We start from the raw sequence: 23,808 nt of genomic DNA, 5'->3' as shown, positions 1-23,808 counted from the left end.
ATGAGGAAATGTATTTTTTTTTTTTTTAATTTTGTTTTTTTAAATTCTGGACACTTATGTGCTGAGCCAAAAATCAAGGGATCTATGAAAGAAGTGGAAAATTGATATTGGAGAATAGTCATCTACAAAGTAGCAAATTCCTTCATAAAAATTCCTTGAATATACAAAAGGAGCAGATAAGAAAATAATGGCTGAGTACAGTGGCTCATGCCTGTAATCCTAGCACTTTGGTAGGTTGAGGCAGGAGGATCAGTTAAGCCTAGGAGTTTGAGACCAGCCTGGGCAACATAGTGAATAATAACAAGTATCCAACTTGTTGGATACTCTGTCTCTAAAAAAATTTAAAAAAAAATTAGCCAGCTGTGGTGTCGTGTACCTGTGGTCCCAGCTACTTGGGAGGCTGAGGTGGGAGGATTGCTTGAGCCCAAGAGGTCGAGGCTGCAGTGAGCCATGATTGTGCCACTGCACTCCAGCCTGGGTGACAGAGTGAGATCATGTCTCAAAAAATAATAATAATAACAAAAAATAAACAATTTTAAAAAGAAAATGTTAACAGGATTAGATTTCACTTTTTAAAAAGGATAGACTGTATAACAAAATGTCCTAGAACATTTGGACAAATTTTATGTTATAGTGCCCACCAAAAGACTTTCCACATTCTATTATCGCAGTAGAATTTTTGTTGTGTCAAATACTTTCTGAATGGGCTAATTACTAGCTGGGATATGGAAATCTTGAGCTGATCTAACTAGTAAGCTTGAAATCAGATTATTGTTTTTAATGTCCATTATTCTCCCTCAGGAGGATTTTCTAGGTCTCCCTAAGACTTGGTTGGGCACCTCTCTTATTTGCTTCTCTAATAACCCTGAACTTCACCTGTTAGGCCTTTTAATATAACATGTATTTTATAAGCCTGTACATCTCAATGGACACTTAGCTCTGAGAAGGTAGAGGACTGTGGGTGTCTTTTTTCACAGGGCCTCATTATATGATAGATGTTTGGTTGGATACTTGTTATTAAATTAATTATAAATTCATATGGGATGAAGAATCACTTTGGATATAGGTAATGAGGAAGTAGGATGACTAAGATGGGGGGTCGGGGGGACGGTGGACTGCAAACAGATGTGGATGAAGTAGAATTTCTGACGAAGGAGAATTTCTGACAGCATAGAACCATGAAAATGAAAGGTAGATTGGCCCGAGAGCAGAGCTAGAGAGCCAGAAGCGAAGGGTGTGACTTAAGTTTGAGCCTAGAAAAGGAAGCTTGTTGAAGGATGGTCAGTGCTTAGCTGGCTCTCAGCTTTTAGAGGCAGTACTAGAATAGTGGGAGAACACACACAAAACAAAAGCTCACTATTGGCCCTTGAAAAACTGATGTTTGAACCACGGTAAATTAGTTGTGTGTCCTTGGGCACACTGCTTAAATTTTTGAGTCTCCTATTTCTCACAGGAAAATAAGTATAGAAATGCCTACGTGGCAGGATTGCTGTGAGGATCAGAGGAATTAATGTTAGAAGAATGTATCTTGGCCGGGCACCGGGCATGGTGGCTCACACCTGCAACCCCAGCACTTTGGGAGGCCAAGGCAGGTAGATCATGAGGTCAGGGATTGAGACCATCCTGGCTAACATGGTGAAATCCCATCTCTACTAAAAATACAAAAAATTGGCCAGGTATTGTGACACACGCCTGTAGTCCCAGCTGTTCAGGAGGTTGAGGCAGGAGAATCGCTTGAACCCGGGAGGCGGAGGTTGCAGTGAGCCAAGATCCTGCTACTGCACTCTAGCCTGGGTGACAGAGCAAGAGTCCATCTCAAAAAAAAAAAAAAAAAAGAATGTGTCTCTTAGAGTAACTGGTGTATAGTTTCTTTCCTTCTGAGAAGAACACTTTGAACTGAACTTACAGATTTCAACTCATATCCCTGTGAGAAATGTCTTATACAAGGAATCAAGGATGGAGAGAACAGGTGACTTGGAGGGGGAGTTAGATTAAACTAAGGAGAGACTTGTGTTAAGCTGGCAAACCTGAATTTAGTGACTACACTTTCTAAGTGTGGTTTGAGAATCCTTTTCTTATAGCAATACAATTAACATATTCCACAAAGCAGGCCAAGAGAAGTATTTTGAAGAGACACCATAGGGGGCGGGTAACAGAAAGAAGAAAAGCTCTAGAGAGGCTTCCTCATTCCTTTTTTATATGTGTACTCTCAGTGCATGTGGGAAGTCTTTTGTTTCACGGTGTTTGGGTTTTCCTCCTCCCCACTTTTGCTTCCCCCCGCCCCCTGCCTCTCTCTTTATTTTCCCCTGAGAAAATAATGTCTTTACTAACTGTCAGATGGTTATCAGAACAGGAAAAGTTCAAAGGCCAAAAGAACCACCCTTCTTTTTCTTTCTTTTGGCTTTCACTTATTAATTCTGTCTTATATGTAGTTAATTTTGCATTTACCTTATGTGTTATTAGTGTGTAAGGTCTTTGAGGGTGGAGACTATATCTTACTCATTTTATCACCTTTAGTAGCCACAGGGCTGCATGTTTTCTGGTTCTGACTGAGACATTTACGAAGTGAGATCACCGTATCAATAAATGCAGAACTTATTTTCTCCAGATCATTCTCCTCTTTTCTTTTCTCTTTTCTTTTCTTTTTTTGAGATGGAGTCTCACTCTGTCACCCAGGCTGGAGTGCAGTGGCACAATCTTGGCTCACTGCAACCTCTGCCTCCTGGGTTCAAGCAATTCTTGTGTCTCAGCCTGCCGAGCAGCTGGTATTACAGGCACGTACCACTATCCCTGGCTAATTTTGGTATTTTTAGTAGATACAGGGTTTCACCATGTTGGCCAGGCTGGTCTCGAACTCTTCACCTCAGGTGATCCACCCACCTTGGCCTCCCAAACTGCTGGGATTGCAGGTGTGAGCCACCGTGACTGGCCCTTATCTCTTCTTTACCACCTGTTATAATCTCATGTATCTGATATACTTGTCCATCTTTGTCTTACAGGGATGCTGTTCGGATATTTCATCAATGATAAAAGAGGCCCAAAAGAATGCAATCCAAATTGTACAACAAGCTGTGAAGTATGTGGGGCAGTTAGCAGTTCTGAAAGGGAGCAAGCTACATTTTCTGGAAAACAGTAACAATAAAGCTGCCAGCGTCCAGGTAATTTAGCAATGTTAGTTTAGAGAGACTTCATCTAAGGGAACATTAGACTTTTGATAATAGTATAGTACTAAACATGACAAGTTCTTTTTAAGTTTTCAAAATAGCTTGTACTTTTAGTAGTTTTTCTGTAAGATTTAAAACCATTTAGGCCAGGCGTGGTGGCTTATACCCATAATCCCAGCACTTTGGGAGGCCGAGGCAGGTGGATCGCTTGAGTCAGGAGTTCGAGACCAGCCTGGCCAATATGGCGAAACCCCCGTCTCTACTGTGAAAATATAAAAATTAGCCAGGCATGGTGGCCCATGCCTGTAGTCCCAGCTACTCAGGAGGCTGAGGCAGGAGAATCACTTGAACCCAGGAGGTAAAGGTTGCAGTGAGCTGAGATCGTACCACTGCCTTCCATCTGGGTGACAGAGTGAGACTCCATCTCAAGAAAACAAAAACAAAATAAAACAAAAAAATCTGCTTTAAATATATTGGGTTATTTTACAAACCTTATTTTACCTTTTAGATCCTTAATTTGATGCTAGCCATCTACCGTGGAGGGTTTTCTCAGCCAATCAACACGTGAAAAACTCTGAAATACTAGATAATTTGTATCTGCTTGCTTTCACTATTTATGCTATTGAAAACATTGTATTATGTTAGAATGTTACTATGTTCTGGTGGTGGCTCATGCCTGTAATCCCAGCACTTTGGGAGGCCAAGGCAGGTGTATTACCTGAGGTTAGCAGTTCAAGACCAGCCTGGCCAACATGGCAAAACCCTGTCTCTACTAAAAATACAAAAATTAGCCAAGTGTGGTGGTACGTGCCTGTAATCCCAGCTATTCGGGAGACTGAGGCAGGAGAATAGCTTGAACCAGGGAGGTGGAGGTTGCAGTGAGCCAAGATCATGCAATTGCACTCCAGCCTGGGCAACAAGAGTAAAACTTTGTCTCAAAAAAAAAAAAAAAAAAAGAAGGACTGTTTCTGTGTTCTAACAATACAGAGCCCTGCTTAAAGATGATAAACATTCTTTATAATATGTTATATATATATATGTTATATATATAAATCACGTATTTGCTAATTTTATTTCTTTATAGGCTACAGATTGTTAGTGCTTATTCCAGCTTTAGTTGAACTTAATAAACTTTGGATGTATTATAGTCCTAAAGTAAGCAGGAAAGATAACTTAATTACTTGATAATTTAAAATATATAAAATTTAAATTTAAATAAATTAAAATATATAAAACCTAAATTTTCTAGTTAATGCTTAAATACTTTTTCTAGGAGGAATTCATGGATGCTATTTGTGATGGTGTAGGCTTGGGAATGAAGATTTTATTAGATTCTGGACTAGAAAAAGCAAAAGAACTTCAGCATGAACTCTTAAGGCAATGTACAAAAAACGAGGTAAGATGAATAAAAGAATATTCCATATTCCACTAAACAATATATGAAGTTGATTTTTTAAATCAACAAATTAGATTTTTATAAATTCATATGTTTTAATTTGTTTTGAGTTATTTTTCATTGAGAGGCTGACATCGTGATTTTATGGTGGTATTTTCTCAAGTTATTCTTGAATCACTGCAACCTCTAGTGTTAATATTTTGCTTGGTCCTGTTGCAGCTGTTATGAAGAATTCAGTCTGTAAACTCCGAAGCAGAGCGTAGAGTGTGGTAGACACCTACTGTTCGCTTTCTAGTTGTCACGTTCTTCCTTAGCTTTGTTCAGGCCTCTCTTTTTCTAAGAATGGAAACTATTAGTAACATTTCTTGATTCAGTATCTTGAACTAAGTATTTTTCCAGGGGCATTCACTAAGATATTTCATATCAAGATACAGATCAATCAAGGATTTCAGTGATTTCCTAAAATATGTTTCCTCCCCTCCTCCGGCTAACATTACTTAGTACCTTAGGAAAGATCTGGGTTTTAATATTAGAAGACTTGTATTTGAAACCTGGTTCTATCACTTTCCCTTATCATTTAGCAAGTCACTTAATGCTCTGACCCTGTTTCTTTCCCTGTCACATGTAAGCATACTTACATCACAGGCTGTAAACTATTTATTTATTGATTCATTTCCTGTGACAGTTACTGGACTAGGTGCTTTACATGTAACACTGGTAAATCTTGGCCATTTCTGTAACGGATTTTTACTTTGTCAGTAAGAAAAAGCCCTATGAATATCATGTTTCATATTCATGTCACTTTTTAAGGTAGGAATTAATATTCATTGAATTGGAGTATTTTGCCTAATTACCCAACTGTTAAGCCCTGAGCCAGGATTTTATATTCTGCTTGACTCCAAAACTCATCATGCTACATAAATAAGTTTTTAAAATCATTGTTCATGGATTAATTTTCTTTATTGACAATAACTATTAGTGAAGTGGGGATTAGGAAGATAAAAGTTCATATTCTTATGAGACTGAATTTCAGAGACTTGTCTGTTCTAGAATCTTGTGACAAGATATTAAAACCATCCCTGGCCAGGCACAGTGGCTCATACCTGTAATCCCAGCACTTTGGAAGGCCAGAGCAGGAAGATGGCTTGAGCCCAGAGTGTGAAACCAGCCTGGGAATCATAATGAGACCTCATCTCTACAAAAAATACAGAAATTAGCCAGGCCTGGTGGTGTGCACCTGTAGTCCCAGCTACTCCAGAGGCTGAGGCAGGAGTATCACTCTAGCCCAGGAGTTCGAGGCTGCAGTGAGCTGTGATTGCACCACTGCATACCAGCCTGGGTGATGGAGCAAGACCTTGTCTCAAACAAAAACCAAAAACCATCCCTGTCTATTGCATTTCTCTTGCTGGAGTCAGGTGGCTGGGGCAGTGCTACCTGGGGACATTTAGGTGCCTGAGATCTTAGCTATTAGGTTCCTGAAATCTTAGCTGGGGACATTTAGGTTCCTGAGATCTTAGGATGTCTCCTCATTTACATACATATTGATTGATCTAGAAAAGTAGATCATGTGGAGTACTGTTGACTTCTGTCCCTCTGTGTCATTGTTTCCGGAAAGGCATGAGTAAGCTAGTTTTTTTGTTGTTGTTGTTTAGTAAAACCTTGATATTAATGTACTTCTAGCTCATCTTAGCTGAGGTGAAACTCTGTGTAAGCCACAGAGATTTTCCATCCCTTTGCTCGTACTACAGGGCTATGTAGATTTCTCTCTGCCCAGAAAAACTCCATATCAGGTTAGGAGAAAGACGTGCAACATTAAGCTGCTCTCCTACTGCCTGTGTATCCTTGAACAATTTACCTGAGCCTCAGTTGTTCCATTTTTAAATCAGGATGATTATACTTATTTCATAAAATTGTTCTGAGAATTATATGAGATTAAGAAACAATATATATGAAAATGCTAAAAACGTAGTGCCTGGCAAATCTTAAGTCATTCATCTTACTTGCATGCGTTCTCTTCTTCTCAGTACATGTCTGCCTCTCTCATTTTGTGTGTGTGTGTTTTTTTGTTTTAAAGATAAAAACACATTGTTACCACATTTAGGAGCTCATATTGTCAGTAAATCAAGCTCATGTTCCAATAGGCATGAGGCTGATTTCAGTTCCGTAGTGCAACTTTGAAGAAAGGGACATATTGGGCTGTCAAAGTCTCAGACCACCACTGACATCTCAAATTCGGTTTTGCTCAGCAGCAGCACCAGTTATCATTAAAATACTTTACCATCGTTGCAAAGTGATACTGCTTTTGCAGTCTATCACTATTGCAAAGAATTTCTGCTGGCAGTAAGTGCAAAAGGGTATAGAATAATTAATGAAAAGTGTAGATGAAATAATATATGGGAATGTGCTTAGTAAGCTGTTGAAGTAGGTGCAGATGTTAGCCTTGGTATTGTTTTGAGGAAATAAAGAGCAAAAGGGCCAGGCCCATTCTGTATACAAGTTACACTATCTGCATACCTTCCTTTCTCTTGTTTTCTTTTTACAGTGTGACAAATGTGTACTTTGTTACTCATGATAGGGTTTTAGTTTATCTATTCTTGTAAGTTAAAACTCCTCTAAGAACCTATAGAAGAATAATAAAAAATCCAAAGAAAAAATAAGCTGAAACATAAAAAGCATTGGAGCTACAATTTTAAAGCTGGAGTCAGGAATGAAAAATAATTTGGATATTCTTTTTTTTTCTTTTTTCTTTTTTAACCACATAGAGCAAATCTGAATTAAAGCTAGCGAAGAGCTCTGTGGGTAAAGCCAATGAAATACTGAAAAAGAATCCCCTGGCAGAAATTGAGCAGGAAGGCACCTTAGGGGGCAGCATTAGACAGAATAAAAGCAAAGGCTTAGAACTGAGATGTGGGCTTCCACCCTAGTTCTCAGTCTTAGGAGTTAGGAACCACGGTCCGTTTCCTTAGTTATGAAATGAGATGCGCCATGGGCAGCGTAGGACTGTAATGGAGAAAATGAGATGCGCCATGGGCAGCATAGGACTGTAATGGAGACTCAGATAACAAAACATTTGTGAAGTTGTTAGAATGTAGTGTTTGCTTGATATGTTACCCCCTTCCAAAGGAAATTTTAGAAATTTCATACCTATAAATATTTAAGTATAACACAGATTCTATTATAACAAACATTAGAGGGTGTCCCTATTTAATATAGAAATCAATGCACAGTTTATTTTGAAAGAAATTATTAGTGAATACAGATGAATTAGACTGATTATTTTCCCAAGTCACAGGTAAATAGAAAATACAGATAAAGTATATGATCAATATGTTTAAAAGGAGAGTAATTGCTTTGTCTTGAAATTTTTTATGAAATAAAATAAATGAGATTATAAAGTTGACATATTAAAAGTGAAATAAACTTATTTGGAAAGAAATGAATGTGCAATTTATCTTGAAAGAAATTTTACATATATGATTTAAGTAACTTCAAGCTATTTAATTGCAAGCCCAGAAATAGAACTCCAGTCTTTGGGCTTCTAGACTAGAACTCTGTAAAAGTCTGGTCCCATGCAATTTAGTGATTTTTATATTTCTAAATAATAAAGTGTAATAAAATATTTTAACATTTTCTACAGGTTACCAAAGAAATGAAAACAAGTGCCATGGGATTGATTAGATCTCTTGAAAACATCTTTGCTGAATTGAAAATTGTAAGAGAAGCTTTAAATTGATTTTGTTTAATTTGGATTATTTTTTATCATTTCGCTTGGTTCAAATGTAGATATTTTTATTTCAGTTTTTAATCCGTAGCCACAGACGACTCTTGCATATGTTTAATTGTGGCATGTAAGATAGCTCTTTATCTTTTTTGTGTGTGTCATAACTTACTATTTTTAGTAACAGATAAAGGATTATATAGAAATTTATTAATATATCTGTTTCTTATTGCAACTGATTTAGTAACTATCAGCTTTTGCTTGAATGATCTTTATAGACTAAAAAATTGTGTTTAATCATCATTGTGCTCAGAGATTTTAAAATACAGGTGAATTAGACAGATTATTCACATGTCTAATGGTAAAGAGAAAAATATAACTAAGTATATGATCAGTGTTTTAAAAAGGAGAGTAATTGCTATGGCTTGAAAATTTTTATTTAAATAAGTGAGAACTATTGTAAAGTTGAGCTCTGAAAAATGAAATAAATTTATCTTTTAAGGTATTGGATAATAAATGGCACTGTTGCTTTATTCCATTCTCATGTAATAGATGATAGACTTTGAAAATTTAATTAAATTCTGATTTCTTTTTAAAACAGTAATTAATATTGTATTTTGGTCTTGCTTATAGAAATAGAATTAAGCACTAGTAAGGAAATGAAACTCTCTTAAAGAGAAGATTCTGGCAATTGAAATCATATTGACTAACCCTTACTGCCATCGAGCCTGTTAATGTATTATTTTAAATATTAACTTTATTTATACAGAAAAGTTTCAGAAGGCAAGTACAAGAAGAACACTTTGGACACCAAGATTTCAAGAAGATGGTTAATCGTGCTCCAGAATTCTTAAAGTTAAAACATTGCTTGGAGAAAACTATTGAAGTTGTTATTTCTGCACTGAAAGGTATATTCTCCAAATGGAGTTTTAATCATAATTTTATATTTGAAGAAACCTTTTTGTTTTTCAGACAGAGTCTCACTCTGTCACCAGGCTGGAGTGCAGGGGTACAGTCTCAGCTCACTGCAGCCCACCTCCTGGGTTCAAGTGATTCTCCTGCCTCAGCCTCCCGAGTAGCTGGGATTACAGGCGTGCACCACCACACCAGGCTAATTTTTGTATTTGTAGTAGAGTCGGGGTTTTACCACATCAGCCAGGCTTGTCTCGAACTCCTGACCTCAAATAATCCACCTACCTCAGCATCCCAAAGTGCTGGGATTATAGGCATGAGCCACCGCGCCTGCTGACATCTTTTCTTTTTATTTCTAGCCTTTTCATTTTTGTAGTCATTAACTAAAGCCTACCCAGTGCTACTTCACTGATATTAGTTACCAATATAGGAACTTGTATTGATAATTAAATTTCCACCTAATATGTATGTCAGTACTTCTGCCTAAATAATTAGATCCTGAAAAACCAGGTGCTTACCTAGCAGAGAAACACTTTAGTTGACTAATCTTAAGTAGTTTGGAACTGTTTTGATAAGGTCACTTTGACTTGAAAGATATCTAGAGTCTGTAAAAGTCGTAAATGCCTGATGAAAACTGAAAAGGTTAATTAACTTTTCCCTCTTTCTCTTGCATGTAGGATGCAGTGGTGATGTAAATCTTCTCCAGAATTGTGTTGAAAGTATTTGCAACTTGGCCAGTGATTTTTACAGAGACCTCAGTGTGCCCTCTACTTCTGTTGACAGCTATGAGGGTAGAGTAACTCACGTTGTCCACAAGGAACTAGAATCTCTAGCTAAGTCTCTTCTCTTTTGTTTTGAATCTGAAGATAGACCTGATTTGTTGAAACCCTGGGAAACTTATAATCAAAATACCGAAGAAGAACACCAGCAATCTAAATCAAGTGGGATTGACGGCAGTAAGAATAAAGGTGTACCAAAGCATGTCTATGAACTCCATGGCTCATCCCCAGCATTGAGCTCAGAGGAATGCACACCCCGTAGGATTGAGTGGGTGTGAATGCTGACGTGTAGGCACTTTTATGACCACCAGGGTATAAAGAGAAACCAGTACAGATATTTCAAAAAAGTCCATGTCTTTTTATCTTTAAAATATTTTTTTATCTTTAAAGTGTTTATCTTTAACATTGGTATACTAGCTGTGGTTGGTTCATTAGTCTGTTTATAAAGGGTTATTTTTTCATGAGTGGAAACCGGAACAGTCAGTTACCTTTGTGCCTACGCCTTCTCTCTCCTGCAAACAGCTTGGATGACGTTTATGGTGAAATGGCCTATACGAGTTTAACTAAGACAGCTTAACTTGCATTGTTAATCAAACTCTTTTCTCAAAGGTTTATCTAGTTGCCATTTTGAATAATATGCTCAAGGGTGTAGCTTCCTGTTTCTCTCCGAATTATAAGTAGCTACCTAAATATAGCGTAATTATATATTAATAATATGGCTTGCTGGCATAATAGCTTACTGTGTTATCTTTGTTCCATTATGGGGGCTGTATTAATATAATTTAAAACTAATTAAATGTTGCCAGAATCATACTCAACTGTTGGACGAGGTTAGGAGATCAGAGGCTGGACCTTCTCTTGATAATGCTTGTTTTGTTAAAGGCATAATGAAATAATTCGTATATGATTTGATGAAGATTGAAGATCTTTATATTCCACAGCTTCAAGAAAACCCTTTATTTATGATCAAGTAATAAAGATAATATTCTACTTGTGGGATCTTACATTAAGGAAATAGTCTGACATTTTTGACGTCAAGAGTATGTATAATTTGAAGAGGTAGTAACTCTGCTTGGGTGATTTTGAGCAGTTCCCGGAGAATAATTCATCTAAATCCTATTCATTTAAATAACCTGATCCTTTTCAAATTTACAGATACTACTTGGCATAAGTAGTTGAAATTGGCCATTAGCACCATGAATAAATCTGGTAATTTCTTTGTTAGGAAGAGATTGTAAATAAATACTGGTCACTGCAGACAGAACAGTATTAGTGAACCTCGTGTGGTGTTTTCAAGCTCTTTAAAACGGTGCAGTGTAGCACGTTTGCTTTCACTTTCTTTTTATAGTTTTGGCATTTGACCTTGTATTCTTTCTGAGGCTCTCTGAATATTTTTATTAGTCAGTACTCTGGCAAGTAGCACTTTGCCTGTCCAGTTTGCTGGACTGTAGATGTACATATGAGGATTTCCCGGGAGGTGCACTTCTTTGAAGAACTTCCTAAGGTATCTGTATAGTAGTTTTCATCTTAATATTCAGTATTTAATCTTCAGTTTCTGCTTTGTAAACTCATGACTTAATTAGTCAGAAACTTTTTAGTGTCTTTATAAATTTTGTTTATATATTTATACTAAATACATTGTTATACTGTATTTGAAGGAATGGTGGGAAAATATTTTGCTATTGGAATCATGTGTACTGACAAATGTTATAAAGAGAATGCCTTTAATAAATCTTTTCAGCATTAGAATTGCCTCTTGGTCTATGCCTTTTTATTTTATTGATTTTCTTTGTTTGCTTTACTCTTCACTCAAACTAGCTCTGCCTTGATAATAGCTAGCCTAATGTTGCAAATCAAATTAATAACTAGGAAACAGTAAATAGCGGCTTCGCCCGGCCTACTTTTTTATTTTTATTTTTTAGTGTTGTTCTTCCTGTCTTTAGTTGTTAGGCCTGGAATAGATTTATCACCATGTGCGATGTGGAAAGAGCATGAGCTTTGGAGTCTGACATATTTTTCACATGTTTGGTGTGTGAATCTCAGCCAGGCTGCTTAGTAACACAAGTTAGTTACTGTCTTCACTCCCATTCCTTCATCTGCAGAAAGAAAAGTAATACCCACCTCACAGACTATCTATGAGCATTTAGTGAGAAAAATGTAGGAATAACTCCTGGCAAGTAATAGACTGTTACCAAATTTATTTTCTGTCCTTTTCATTACCAGCTACAAAACCCTTGTTAGGTATACAAGATCACACTTGGTACAGTCATATGCCATTTATAACATTCTGCCCAGGTACCAAATTGTATTGCAGTTCTTTAAACATGACATATTTGAGCCTGGCGTGGTAGCTCACACCTGTAATCCCAGCACTCTGGGAGGCTGAGGTGGGCAGATCACCTAAGGTAGGGAGTTCAAGACCAGCCTGACCAACATAGAGAAACCCCGTATCTACTAAAAATACAAAATTAGTCTGTAATCCCAGCTACTTGGGATACTGAGGCGGGAGAATTGCTTGAACCCTGGAGGTGGAGGTTGCTGTGAGCCAAGATTATGCCACGGCACTCCAGCCTGGGCAATAAGAGTGAAACTCTGTCTCAAAAAAAAAAAAGGTGTATTTGAAAATATATCTTCTATTGTCATTTTGTTCCACGATAATAAATGGACAATAAAGATAACGTTACCTCACTGCTCTTAAATAAGGTATAATGTGCTATGTGTCCTCCATGGAGTCCATCTGAAAGTTTTAGCAAAAGGTTATTTTGTCTAGTTAGCTAACTAGCATACTTGAGTTTCAGAGCCTAACTATGTGCCAATAAGCATTTCAAAGTTTGCCCTAAATATGGAAAGTAAGAATTAATTTATCACCGGTGAGGGGAAAAGGTATCAATAGTTTGGTTCAGTTAAAAAAAGGTTATGGCCAGATGCGGTGGCTCACCTGTAATCCCAGCACTTTGGGAGGCCGAGGTGGGCAGATCACGAAGTCAAAAGGTTGAGATCATCCTGGCCAACATGGTGAAACCTTGTCTCTACTAAAAATGCAAAAATTAGCCAGGCATGGTGGTGGGTGCCTGTAATCCTGGGTACTCAAGAGGCTGAGACAGGAGAATCGTTTGAACCCAGGACGGGAGGTTGCAGTGAACCAAGATCATGCCACTATGCTCCAGCCTGGGTGAGACTCCATCTCAAAAAAAAAAAAAAAAAAAAAAAAGGTTATGTGCCCAGCTTCCTGTGCGTGATTTGTTGGTAAATTTGTGCTCTGGATTTTGCAAGTTACAGTCATTGCATGATGTAATCAAGACTGAGCCTTTTCATCTTTCTTCCTTTAGCCAATATTAGTTTATGGGATTTTTAGATGTGGAGCGTGGTCAGTTAGTTTGTTTTAACATCTGACAGCTAGGATCATTCATTCATTCCAATAATTATTTAATGCTAGGTATGCTTTTGGTGTTAAGCTATAGCAGCCTGAAAAAGACTAGATTGCCTCATGGACTTTTGAAAGGTCCAACTTGTTGGATCCCAGTTGTTCATAACGTTATGTTTCCTCAATGCCAAAGACCTGGGTTGAGTGTTTACACTCAACCCAGCTGGGCGCAGTGGCTCATGCCTGTAGTCCCAACACTTTGGGAGGCTGAGACAGGTGGATCACTTGAGGCCAGGAGTTTCAGACTAGCCTGGCCAACATGGTGAAATCTCATCTCTATTAAAAATGCAAAAATTAGCCAGGTGTGGGGGTACATGCCGGTAATTCCAGCTACTCAGGAGGCTGAGGCAGGAGAATCGCTGGAACCTGGGAGGTGTTAGGTTGCAGTGAGCTGAGATCATGCCACTGTACTCTAGCCTGGGTGACAGAGCAAGACTCTGTCTTAAAAAAACAAAAAAAGTCCAGGCATGGTGGTGCATGCCTATAATCCCAGCCACTCAGGAGGCCAATGAGAATCACTTAAACCTGGGAGGCAGAGGTTGCAGTGAGCCAAGATCATGCCACTGCACTCCAGCCTGGGAGACCAAGTCAGACTGTCAAACAAACAAACAAACAAAAAAACCAACCAAACAAAAAAGCACACTAAACTCAAACATACAGGAGAACCACCAGAGAATCGCTGACTTATCGAAGACAGAATTCAGGGGTAAAGTGTAAGCAGATGGCAACTGGAAACTGCATATTTCCTGTTGCCAAATGGTCCTAAGCTCAGAGAATCTAATTTTTTTTTAAGAATTTAAGAGCTATTCTGTGGTAAGTCACAGGCTTTTTCTGAGAATGAATCAGGCTTTTGTTTCTCTGGCTAAAATTCAGTGAAAACCTTTGAATTTGTCTAAAGAGAGAGCATCTGCCTATTAGGGGCCTCATTTTCAAGAAGAGCAGATTGTGCTGTCCACTAAGAAGATGAAGAATCTGAAATTTGGAAAATGGGTATCACTTTCTATGGACCTACATCCCCCTCTTTTTAAAATGTTTATGGGCCAGGCACAGTGGCTCATGCCTATAATCCCAGTCCTTGGGGAGGACAAAGTGGGAGGATTACTTGAGCCCAGGCATTCAAGACCAGCCTGGGCAACATAATGCAACCCTATCTTTATTTAAAAAAAAAAAAGTGGCCAGGCGCGGTGGCTCACGCCTGTAATCCCAGCACTTTGGGAGGCCGAGGCGGGTGGATCACGAGGTCAAGAGATTGAGACCATCCTGGTCAACATGATGAAACCCCGTCTCTACTAAAAATACAAAAATTAGCTGGGCATGGTGGCACATGCCTGTAATCCCAGCTACTCAGGAGGCTGAGGCAGGAGAATTGCCCGAACCCAGGAGGTGGAGGTTGCGGTGAGCCGAGATGGCGCCATTGCACTCCAGCCTGGGTAACAAGAGCGAAACTCCGTCTCAAAAAAAAGTTTTTCCCCAGTTTTATTGAGGTATAATTAACAAATAAATTGTATATATTCAAGGTGTACAATGTGATGATTTGATATACAAATACACGTGCAATCGTTACTACAATCAAGTTAACATATTCATCACCATACATAGTTACTGTTTGTGAACGTGCACGTGGGGGGTGGTAAGGACACTTAAAATTTAGCGCATTTCAAGTATAGTATACTCGCTATACATTAGACTCCCAGAATTCATTCATCTGACAAATGAAAGTTTGTATCATTTGATCAATATCTCTCCATTTTCCTCATCCAACCCTCAACCTCTGACAAACCACCCTTCTCCTCTCTGCTTCTGTGAATTTGACTTTTGTAGAATCCTCATACAAGTGAGAGCATCAGTATTGGTCTTTCTGTGTCTGCTATTTTACTTAGCACAATGTCCTCAAGCTTCCCCCACGTTGTGGAAAATGGCAGAATTCTCTTTTTCTTTTTTTTAGGAGTAGGAGTCTTGCTGTGTCACCCAGGCTGGAGTGCAGTGGCATGATCTTGGCTCACTGCAACTCAAGCCATTCTCCTGCCTCAGCCTCCTGAATAGCTGCGGCTACAGGTGCGTGCCACCACGCCCAGCTCATTTTTCTACTTTTAGTAGGGACGGGGTTTCACCATGTTGGCCAGATGGTCTTGATCTCTTGACCTCGTGATCCACCCGCCTTGGCCTCCCAAAGTGCTGGGATTACAGGCGTGAACCACTGCACCTGGCCAGACTTTTTTTTAACCCAACCTAGAGACGGAGGTGAGAGCATTGCTTGGGCCCAGGAGTTCGAGATCAGACTAAGCAACATAGCGAGACCTCGTCTCTACAAAAAATGGAAAAACAAAAAGCAAACAAAAACCTTAGCCAGGCATTGTAGTGTGCACCTGTGGTCCCATCTACTTGGGAAGACAAGGTAGGAGGCTCGCTTGAACCTGGGAGGTTGAGGCTGCAATGAGCCGTGATCACATCACTGCACTCTAGTCTGGGTGACAGAGTGAGACTGTCACACACACACACACACACACTGATTTTCTAACCATTCTCTTTCCAGAAAACATCTCTGGGGACTCGCTGAACTGACTTGCTCAAAAACCTCTCCCTGGCAGCAACTTGGAAATCAAACTTTGACACAGGCTCACAATCACTTGAGACACTGCATGGCCATTGTGAGGGGATTCTGGGTGACTATTTACGTAAAGTGGAGGCTAAAAATAAAACTCACTTTTTTTTTTTTTTAGACAGAGTCTCTCACTCTCTTGCCAGGCTGGAGTACAGTGGCGTGATCTCAGCTTTTTGCAACCTCTGCCTCCTGGGTTCAAGTGATTCTCGTGTCTCAGTCTCCTGAGTAGCTGGGATTACAGGCACACACCACCACATCCAGCTAATTTTTGTATATTTAGTAGAGACAGGGTTTTACCACTTTGGCCAGGATGGTCTCAAACACCCGACCTCGTGATCTGCCCGCCTCAGCCTCCGAAAGTGCTGAGATTACAGGGGCAAGCCATCCCGCCCAGCCAGAACTCACTTTTTACATATTTAAACATTTAACTTTATTTTTTAGTGCTTCTTTGTTTTCACTCTTTTCACAAAGTAAAAAGGAGTTTGGGGAGAAGCTATAAAGAATACAAGAAAAGTTGGAGCAGAACAGAGTGCTAGGGCCTCTGCTGCCCAAAACAGCTTATGAGAAAAGACAGAGGCCGAGGGTAAAAAACCAAACACACAGAAACAAAAGCGCAACCAGAAAGGGCGGAGTTTAGGGAGGCAGCACTGAGTGGCGAGAACGTGGGATTTCGGGCCAGCCACACGTGGGCTGGAGTTTCTGCCTGGTCTTTCACTGCGTGACTCTGGTCAAGTCGCAGCCTCCCTGCATCCCACGTTTCTCATCGTCCCCAGAGATGATCATACACTCTCAAGGGGTCGTCGCGAGAGAATTGAAATGTTAAGCCGTGTTAATTGCCTAAGACAATGACTGGCATGCAGGTTTCACTAAATTTATTATTATGGGTGTATTAATATTATCTACCCTGTTCCCAGCCCCAGACCGTGCCGGGACTGCCTCCTGTCCCTGCTGGGTCCGGCTTTGGCAGCCAGGGGCCTTAGCCCCCGAGCTGTGCCGGGGAGGCCCGACTCTCCATCTTCACCTGCTTCTCGAGGCTTCATTCCCTTCACTCTCTGTGTTTTGTGCTCTTTATGCCTACACCTGTGCTTCCTCTTCAGGTTTTTCTGGCAAGCTAAGTCCCAGTCCCTCAATTCTGAATCCACCATTTTTAAAGCAATCTAACCCAGAAAAAGACTGCCAGGGTCAGGTATGGTGGCTCACACCTGTAATCCCAGCACTTTGGGAGTTAGAGGCGGGTGTATCACGAGGTCAGGAGTTCAAGATCAGCCTGGCCAACATGGTGAAACCCCATCTCTAATAAAAATACAAAAATTAGCCAGGCGTGGTGGCGCATGCCTGTAGTCCCAGCTACTCAGAAGGGTGAGGCACGAGAATTGCTTGAACGTGGGAGGTGGAGGTTGCAGTGAGCCGAGATGGCACCACTGTACTTTAGCCTGGGTGACAGAGTAAGATTTGGTCTCTAAAAAACGGACTTGTAGCCTCTTCACAGTTTATCCTGGTAACTCACCAGTCCGATCAGTGTCGATGTCCAGTGGGCATTCTTTTCTTTTAGGAGTCACTGGACACACCCATATATTAACGGCATTTCTCCCTGCTGACAAATGCAATCATAGCTAACACTTCCTGAGAGCTTGCACTGTGACTTTGCTGAGTTCTTACATGGGCCAGTGTCTTACAAACATGAGCTCATTTAATGTTCACAATAATTCAAAATAACACGCAATATACCATTATTGCCACCATTTTACAGATAACAAAATTAAGGTTCAGAGATGTTATATATCTAGCACAAGGTCACACAGCTGGAGGAGGCATCAAGTTTAAGATTTTGGTTTGTTGCATACCAAATTCCGTACTCTTTGTCACTACGGTACACTGTTACAGCTCACCATTTGTGTTGTGTTGTGTTGTAATTATTTATTTTGAGATGGAATCTTGCTCTGTCACCCAGGCTGGAGTGCAGTGGTGCAATCTCGGTTCACTGCAGCCTCCGCCTCCCAGGTTCGAGCGATTCTCCTGTCTCAGCCTCCCGAGGAGCTGGGATTACAGGCACACGCCACCATGTCTGGCTAATTTTTGTATGTTTAGTAGAGATGGGGTTTCATCATGTTGGCCAGGCTGGTCTTGAACTCCTGACCTCGTGATACACCTGCCTCGAACTCCCAAAGTGTTGGGATTACAGGCATGAATCACTGTGCCCGGCCTGTATTGTATTTATGGTCAAGTCTGGCTCCTGCCTCCCGACTCCCATTTCAATTACTTTTAGAGGGAAGAATACAGTTTGCAGAATCCTTAGAATGACACAGAAGCCTTAGTACTAGTCTGAAGTTTTTGCTTATATAGAGATCTTTCTTTTTGCATTTATCTCAGTTTCCATATCCTCCCTAACCAACAGGTTGTCACATTATCCTGAGGCTAAGGGATTAAGAAATGTGAAGAACGTGGCCCCATGGCCACGCAAGTTCACACTGGCCCGGAATATGTGACCGGAAACTTATCAAAAGCTTAAGCACTCAAGTGATATCCACACAGACTAGATTATGGGAAATCCCTTCTGAAGTAAAGTAAAATGTACTAGACACTAAGGGAAATTTCCAGAACAGCAACCCAAGTTCCTACTAACCCATGTGCAAATTAGCAAGGAGTTTCTGAGTTATTTGCAGAGCGGTACTTTCAGAAGGGTCTTCACAAGAAAAGTGAATAGTCTCTGGGTCTTCTGATTCTTCTTGGTCTTTCTGCAGCACGACATGCCTTAATTAATCCCTCATCTGCTCCAGGACATCTCCCTCCTCTCCATCTTACCTAGTCCCATCCATCCCTCAAATTCTAACTCCTTTATGAAAATCTTCAATCAAACATGCATGGAATGCCTGTGGTGTGCCTGCTGCCCACTGAGATATTGTAGAAGGTTCCAGTTCTCTCTCTCTCTCTCTCTTTTGAGACAGGGTCTCCCTCTTTTACCTGGGCTGGAGTCCAGTGGCATGATTATGACTCACTGTGGCTTTGAACTCCTGGGCTCAAGCAATCATCCCACATCTGGGCTCAAGCAATTCTCCCACCTCAGCCTCTGGAGTAGTAGCTGAGATTACAGGCATATGCCACCTTGCCCAGTTTTTTTATGTAGAGATGGGAACTTACAATGTTGCCCAGGCTGGTCTTGAACTAGCTTCAAGGAATCCTCCCACCTCAGCGTCCCAAAGTGCTGGAATTACAGGCATGATCCGCGTGCCCAATAAGGCCTCTCTTGTCGTTGTAGATGGCCGTCGTTTCCCTGTCTCATCACATTGTCATCCCTCTACGCATGTCTGTCTCCCAATTTTTCCTTCTCCCTCCTTTTTTTTTTTGAGACAGAGTCTTGCTCTGTCTCCCAGGCTGGGGTGCAATGGTGTGAACATGATTCACTGTAATCTCAACTTTCCAGACTCAAGCGAGCTTCCTGCCTCAGCCTCCTGAGTAGCTGGGATTACAGATACATGCCACCACACCTCATTGTGTGTGTGTATGTGTGTGTGTGTGTGTGTGTGTGTGAAGACAAGGTCTTGCTATCTCGCCCAGTTTGGTCTCAAACTCTTGGGCTCAAGCGATCCTCCCAACTTGGCCCCCAAAGTGTTGGGAGTATAGGTGAGAGCCCCCGTGCCCAGCCAGGCCTCTCTTTTCGGCTTGCAGATGGCTGTCTTTTCCCTGTCCCTTCACGTCATCACCCCTCTATGCGAGTCCATCTTCCAATTTCCCCTTTTGATAAAGACGTAGTCATACTGGATTAGCATCCAACCTAATGACCTCGTTTTAATTTGTAAAGACCTGTCTTCAAATCAGATCACGTTCTGAAGTACTGGGAATTAGGGCTTCGACATACGAATCTTGAGGAGAACACAATTCAACTCATAAGAGGAGAAACAGTAAACTTAGTTTTAGATTTGTTGATTTGAAGGATCTTGGCACAGTCACAGTGTGATATGGAGTAGGAAGGTGGAAATATGTGTGATAGCAGCGGCTTTATAGGTCTTTTATATTTCCACACTGTGGCTTATCTCCTTCTGCCATACAGACCTTCTCACTCTGATAAGTAGATACGTTGCCTCAGGGGAGTTTAATGAATCATCTACTTCTCTTTTATTTATTTATTTACATTTCGAGATGAAGTCTTGCTCTGTTGCCCAGGCTGGAGTGCAATGGCGCGATCTCGGCTCACTGCAACCTCCGCCTTCCTGGTTCAGGCAATTCTCCCTGCCTCAGCCTCCTGAGTAGCTGGGATTACAGGCACCCGCCACCACATCCACCATATTTTTGTAGAGACTGGGTTTCGCTATGTTCACCAGGCTGGTCTTGAACTCCTGACCTCAGGTGATCCGCCCACCTCAAGCTTCCAAAGTGCTGGGATTACAGGCGTGCGCCACCGCCCCGACCAGTTGAATCATCTACTTCTCATAGTAGTTTCATAATGTAAAGATAAGCACTCTCTCTCATTTTACCAAAGAATAAACAAAAAATGTAAAGAATTTGAACTATTTGTCCAAGATTACACAGGCAGAAAGAATTAGAATTAGGTCTCAAATACTGGTTTATAAACTCCAAATGCCACCCTTCTTTATAAATCTTCATGGATGAAGTGGTGATAAGAAGACAGGGTTGAAAGATGAATGGAGGAATGGGTGGGTGGGATAGATGGATAGGTGAATACCTGGGTGGGTGAATGGATGGATGGATAAATGGGTGGATGGGTGGGTGGATGGATGGATGGGTAGACGGGTGGATGGGTGGATGGATGGATGGATGAATGGACAGGTGGATGAGTGGATTGGTGGATGGATGGATGGGTAGGTAAATGGGTGGATGGGTAGATGGGTGGGTAGATGGATGGATGGATGAGTGGATGGGTGGATGAGTGGATGGGCAGATAGGTGAATGGATAGATGGGTGAGTAGATGAATGGGTGGATGGCTGGATGAAGGGGTGAGTGAATGGACAGGTGGATGAGTGGATTGGTGGGTGGATGGATGGGTGGGTAGATGAATGGGTGGATGGCTGGATGAATGGGTGAGTGAATGGACAGGTGGATGAGTGGATTGGTGGGTGGATGGATGGGTGGGTAGATGAATGAATGAGTGGATAAATGAATGGGTGGATGGGTGAATGGATAGCTAGATGGGTGGATGGATGGGTGGGTGGGTGAATAGATGAATGGGTGGATGGGCAGATGGGTGAGTGGATAGATAGATAACAAGAGCTTGCATTTGTTGAACACTTACTATTAGGCAATTACTAAGCTAAGCAGTGTATATGCAACTGCTCGTATAATCATCAGACAGCTCTGTGAAGGAGGTACCATTGTAATCTTTACCAGCCTGCTTAAAGAAACTGACACTTGGAGCAGTAATTCTTCTAGGTTATAGGGTGAGGAAGTTAGTAGCGTGCAGATTAGAACTCCGGTTTGTTGGAGAATTTTGATCCTCTCTGCTAATTACTGCAGTATTCTGAAAGCATAGATGCCACTCCCAGACTCAAATCCTCTCTGGTTTATTTTGAGTATATAATTAGTTAGCAAGCACTTTTTTTTTTTTTTTTGAGACAAAGTCTCACTCGGTTGCCCAGGCTGGAGTGCAGTGGCGCAATCTTGGCTCACTGTAACTTGCACCTTCTGGGTTCAGGTGATTCTTTTGCCTCAGCCTCCCAAGTAGCTGGGACTACAGGCATATTCCACCACGCCTGGCTAATTTAAAAAAAAAAAAACACAATTTTTAGTAGAGATGGGGTTTCACCATCTTGGCCAGGCTGGTCTCAAACTCCTGACCTTGTGATCCACCCACCTCGGCCTCCCAAAGTGGTGGGATTACAGGCCTGAGCCACCACGCCCGGCCGTTAGCAAGAATTTTTTATGTTTATTTGGGGACAGAGTCTCACTCTGTTGCCCAGACTGGAGTGCACTGCAACCTTAACCTCCCAAATTCAGGTGATCCTCCCACCTCAGCCTCCTGGGTAGCTGGGACTACAGGTGCATGCTGCCACGCCCAGCTAACTTTTTTTGTATTTTTTGTACAGACGGGGTTTCTCCATGTTGGCCAGAGTGATTTCAAATTCTGAGGCTCAAGCTACACTCCCACCTCAGCCTCTCAAAGTGCAGGGATTACAGGCATGAGCCACTGTGCCCGGCCTGTTTGTTTTTAACTGTAGGTGGGCAAGACTAAATCAACTCCCAGAGGGAAACTCCTTCCTTTCTTTGCCCCTCTGAATATCTGTCCTGCTGTCACTCTCTCTACCATCGTGCAATCATGAATGTGCTATGTGCTTATCATGAGCTTTAAAGCATTCCTGTTTTAAATGTCTTCTTATTTTTTAATCTGCCCCGGGCATGTCATGCTACTTTGCATGGTCAGTTTTCTTCAAATAAACTTTTTAATTGAAGCATAACAAATATATAAAATGCAGAAACTATGTGTCCTACAATAATTTTCACTATGTGAATGCATCAGTGTAGCTGCTACTCAGATAAATAAATGGAATATCACAAACACTGGAAGCCCTTCTGATGCCTGCTCCTAGTGATTGATCCCAAAAGTAACCCCCACCCTGACTTTTAACACCATCACTCGTTGTGCCTGTTTTTGAGGTTTCTTTAAGTAGAATTATACCTATGAACTCCTGTGTTTAACTGCTTTTGCTCAGTATTATTTTTGTGAGATTTAGGTCGTTATGGATAGTGATACTTCATTTTCATTGCTGTATAGTATTTCATTGTATGACTGTCACAATTTATTCATCTAATAATAAGTGGTGATAAATTGCTTTTTTTTTTTTTTTTTGAGATGGAGTGCAGGCTGGAGTGCAGTGGCACGATCTCAGCTCACTGCAACCTCCACCTCCCAGTTTCAAGCAAATCTCCTGCTTCCTGCTTTGGCCTCCCGAGTAGCTGGGACTACAGGCATGCGCCACCATGCTGGCTAATTTTTGTATTTTTGCATTTTTTTTTTGAGACAGAGTCTCACTCTGTCACCAGGCTGGTGTGCAGTGGTGCCATCTAGGCTCACTGCAACCTCTGCCTACCAGGTTCAAGTGATTCTCCTGCCTCAGACTCCTGAGTAGCTGGGACTATAGGTGTGCGCCACCATGCTAGGCTAATTTTTGTATTTTTAGTAGAGATGGGGTTTCACCATGGTGACCAGGCTGGTTTCGATCTCTTGACCTTGTGATCCACCCGCCTCGGTCTCCCAAAGTGCTGAGATTACTGGAGTGAGCCACCGCATTCAGCCAATTTTTTTATTTTTAGTAGAGACGGAGTTTCACAATGTGCCAGGCTGGTCTCAAACTCCTGACCTCAGGTGATCCACTCGCCTCAGCCTCCCAAAGTGCTGGAATTACAGGCATGAGCCACCACGCCCGGCCGATAAATTGCACTGCTGACCCTCCTTCCTTTATCCATACCCTTTGTCATGTAGCTTTTCAGTGCCCTCCCACTGAGGGCCACGTGCAATTTCCTGCCTTGGGTTCGAGCATGTGATTTCCTTTGGTTACAAGGATATTAGCAGAAGTTATGCCATCTTGAAAAAAGTGCTCTGAAGATTTGGTTTGCTAGCTCTTGTTTCTCTGCTGTTGCCGTGAGACAAACAGGTATAAGCTGGTCCTAGGAGCAGGATGAGAGATGTGTAAAGTGGCTCCTCCCTTGAACCCTCCAGAGTCCAGCCTGGAGGAGCCGGCCACAGAAGCGTGAGCTAGAAAATACGCTCTTGCTGTATGCCGCGGGGATTAGTGTGGCCATAGTTAATTGGCACTGCATTCTGCAGTTGATGGACCTTGGTGTCATTCTCTGTTTTTGGTA

The 23,808-nt window shown here is 41.2% G+C and overlaps 1 protein-coding gene across 1 annotated transcript in view; it reads left to right on the top strand.

Moving 5' to 3' along the window:
* KIF14 (kinesin family member 14) overlaps positions 1-11,712 on the top strand; it is a 64,457-nt gene extending 52,745 nt beyond the window's left edge. The window contains exons 26-30 of the mRNA XM_012459565.2: positions 3,000-3,158; positions 4,438-4,560; positions 8,198-8,272; positions 9,048-9,186; positions 9,868-11,712. Coding sequence (XP_012314988.2) covers positions 3,000-3,158; positions 4,438-4,560; positions 8,198-8,272; positions 9,048-9,186; positions 9,868-10,247 — 876 coding nt within the window. The 3' untranslated portion in view covers positions 10,248-11,712. The remainder of the gene's footprint in view (positions 1-2,999; positions 3,159-4,437; positions 4,561-8,197; positions 8,273-9,047; positions 9,187-9,867) is intronic.
* Positions 11,713-23,808: the final 12,096 nt, after the last annotated feature.

Source organism: Aotus nancymaae, unplaced genomic scaffold (assembly GCF_030222135.1).
Source record: "Aotus nancymaae isolate 86718 unplaced genomic scaffold, 86718_ANA_hifiasm-v0.15.2.pri h1tg000039l, whole genome shotgun sequence".
In the NCBI taxonomy this organism is placed as follows: Eukaryota; Metazoa; Chordata; class Mammalia; order Primates; family Aotidae; genus Aotus; species Aotus nancymaae.
Note: the sequence above shows the minus strand (reverse complement) of the source record. Positions and strands in the feature narration are given on the sequence as shown.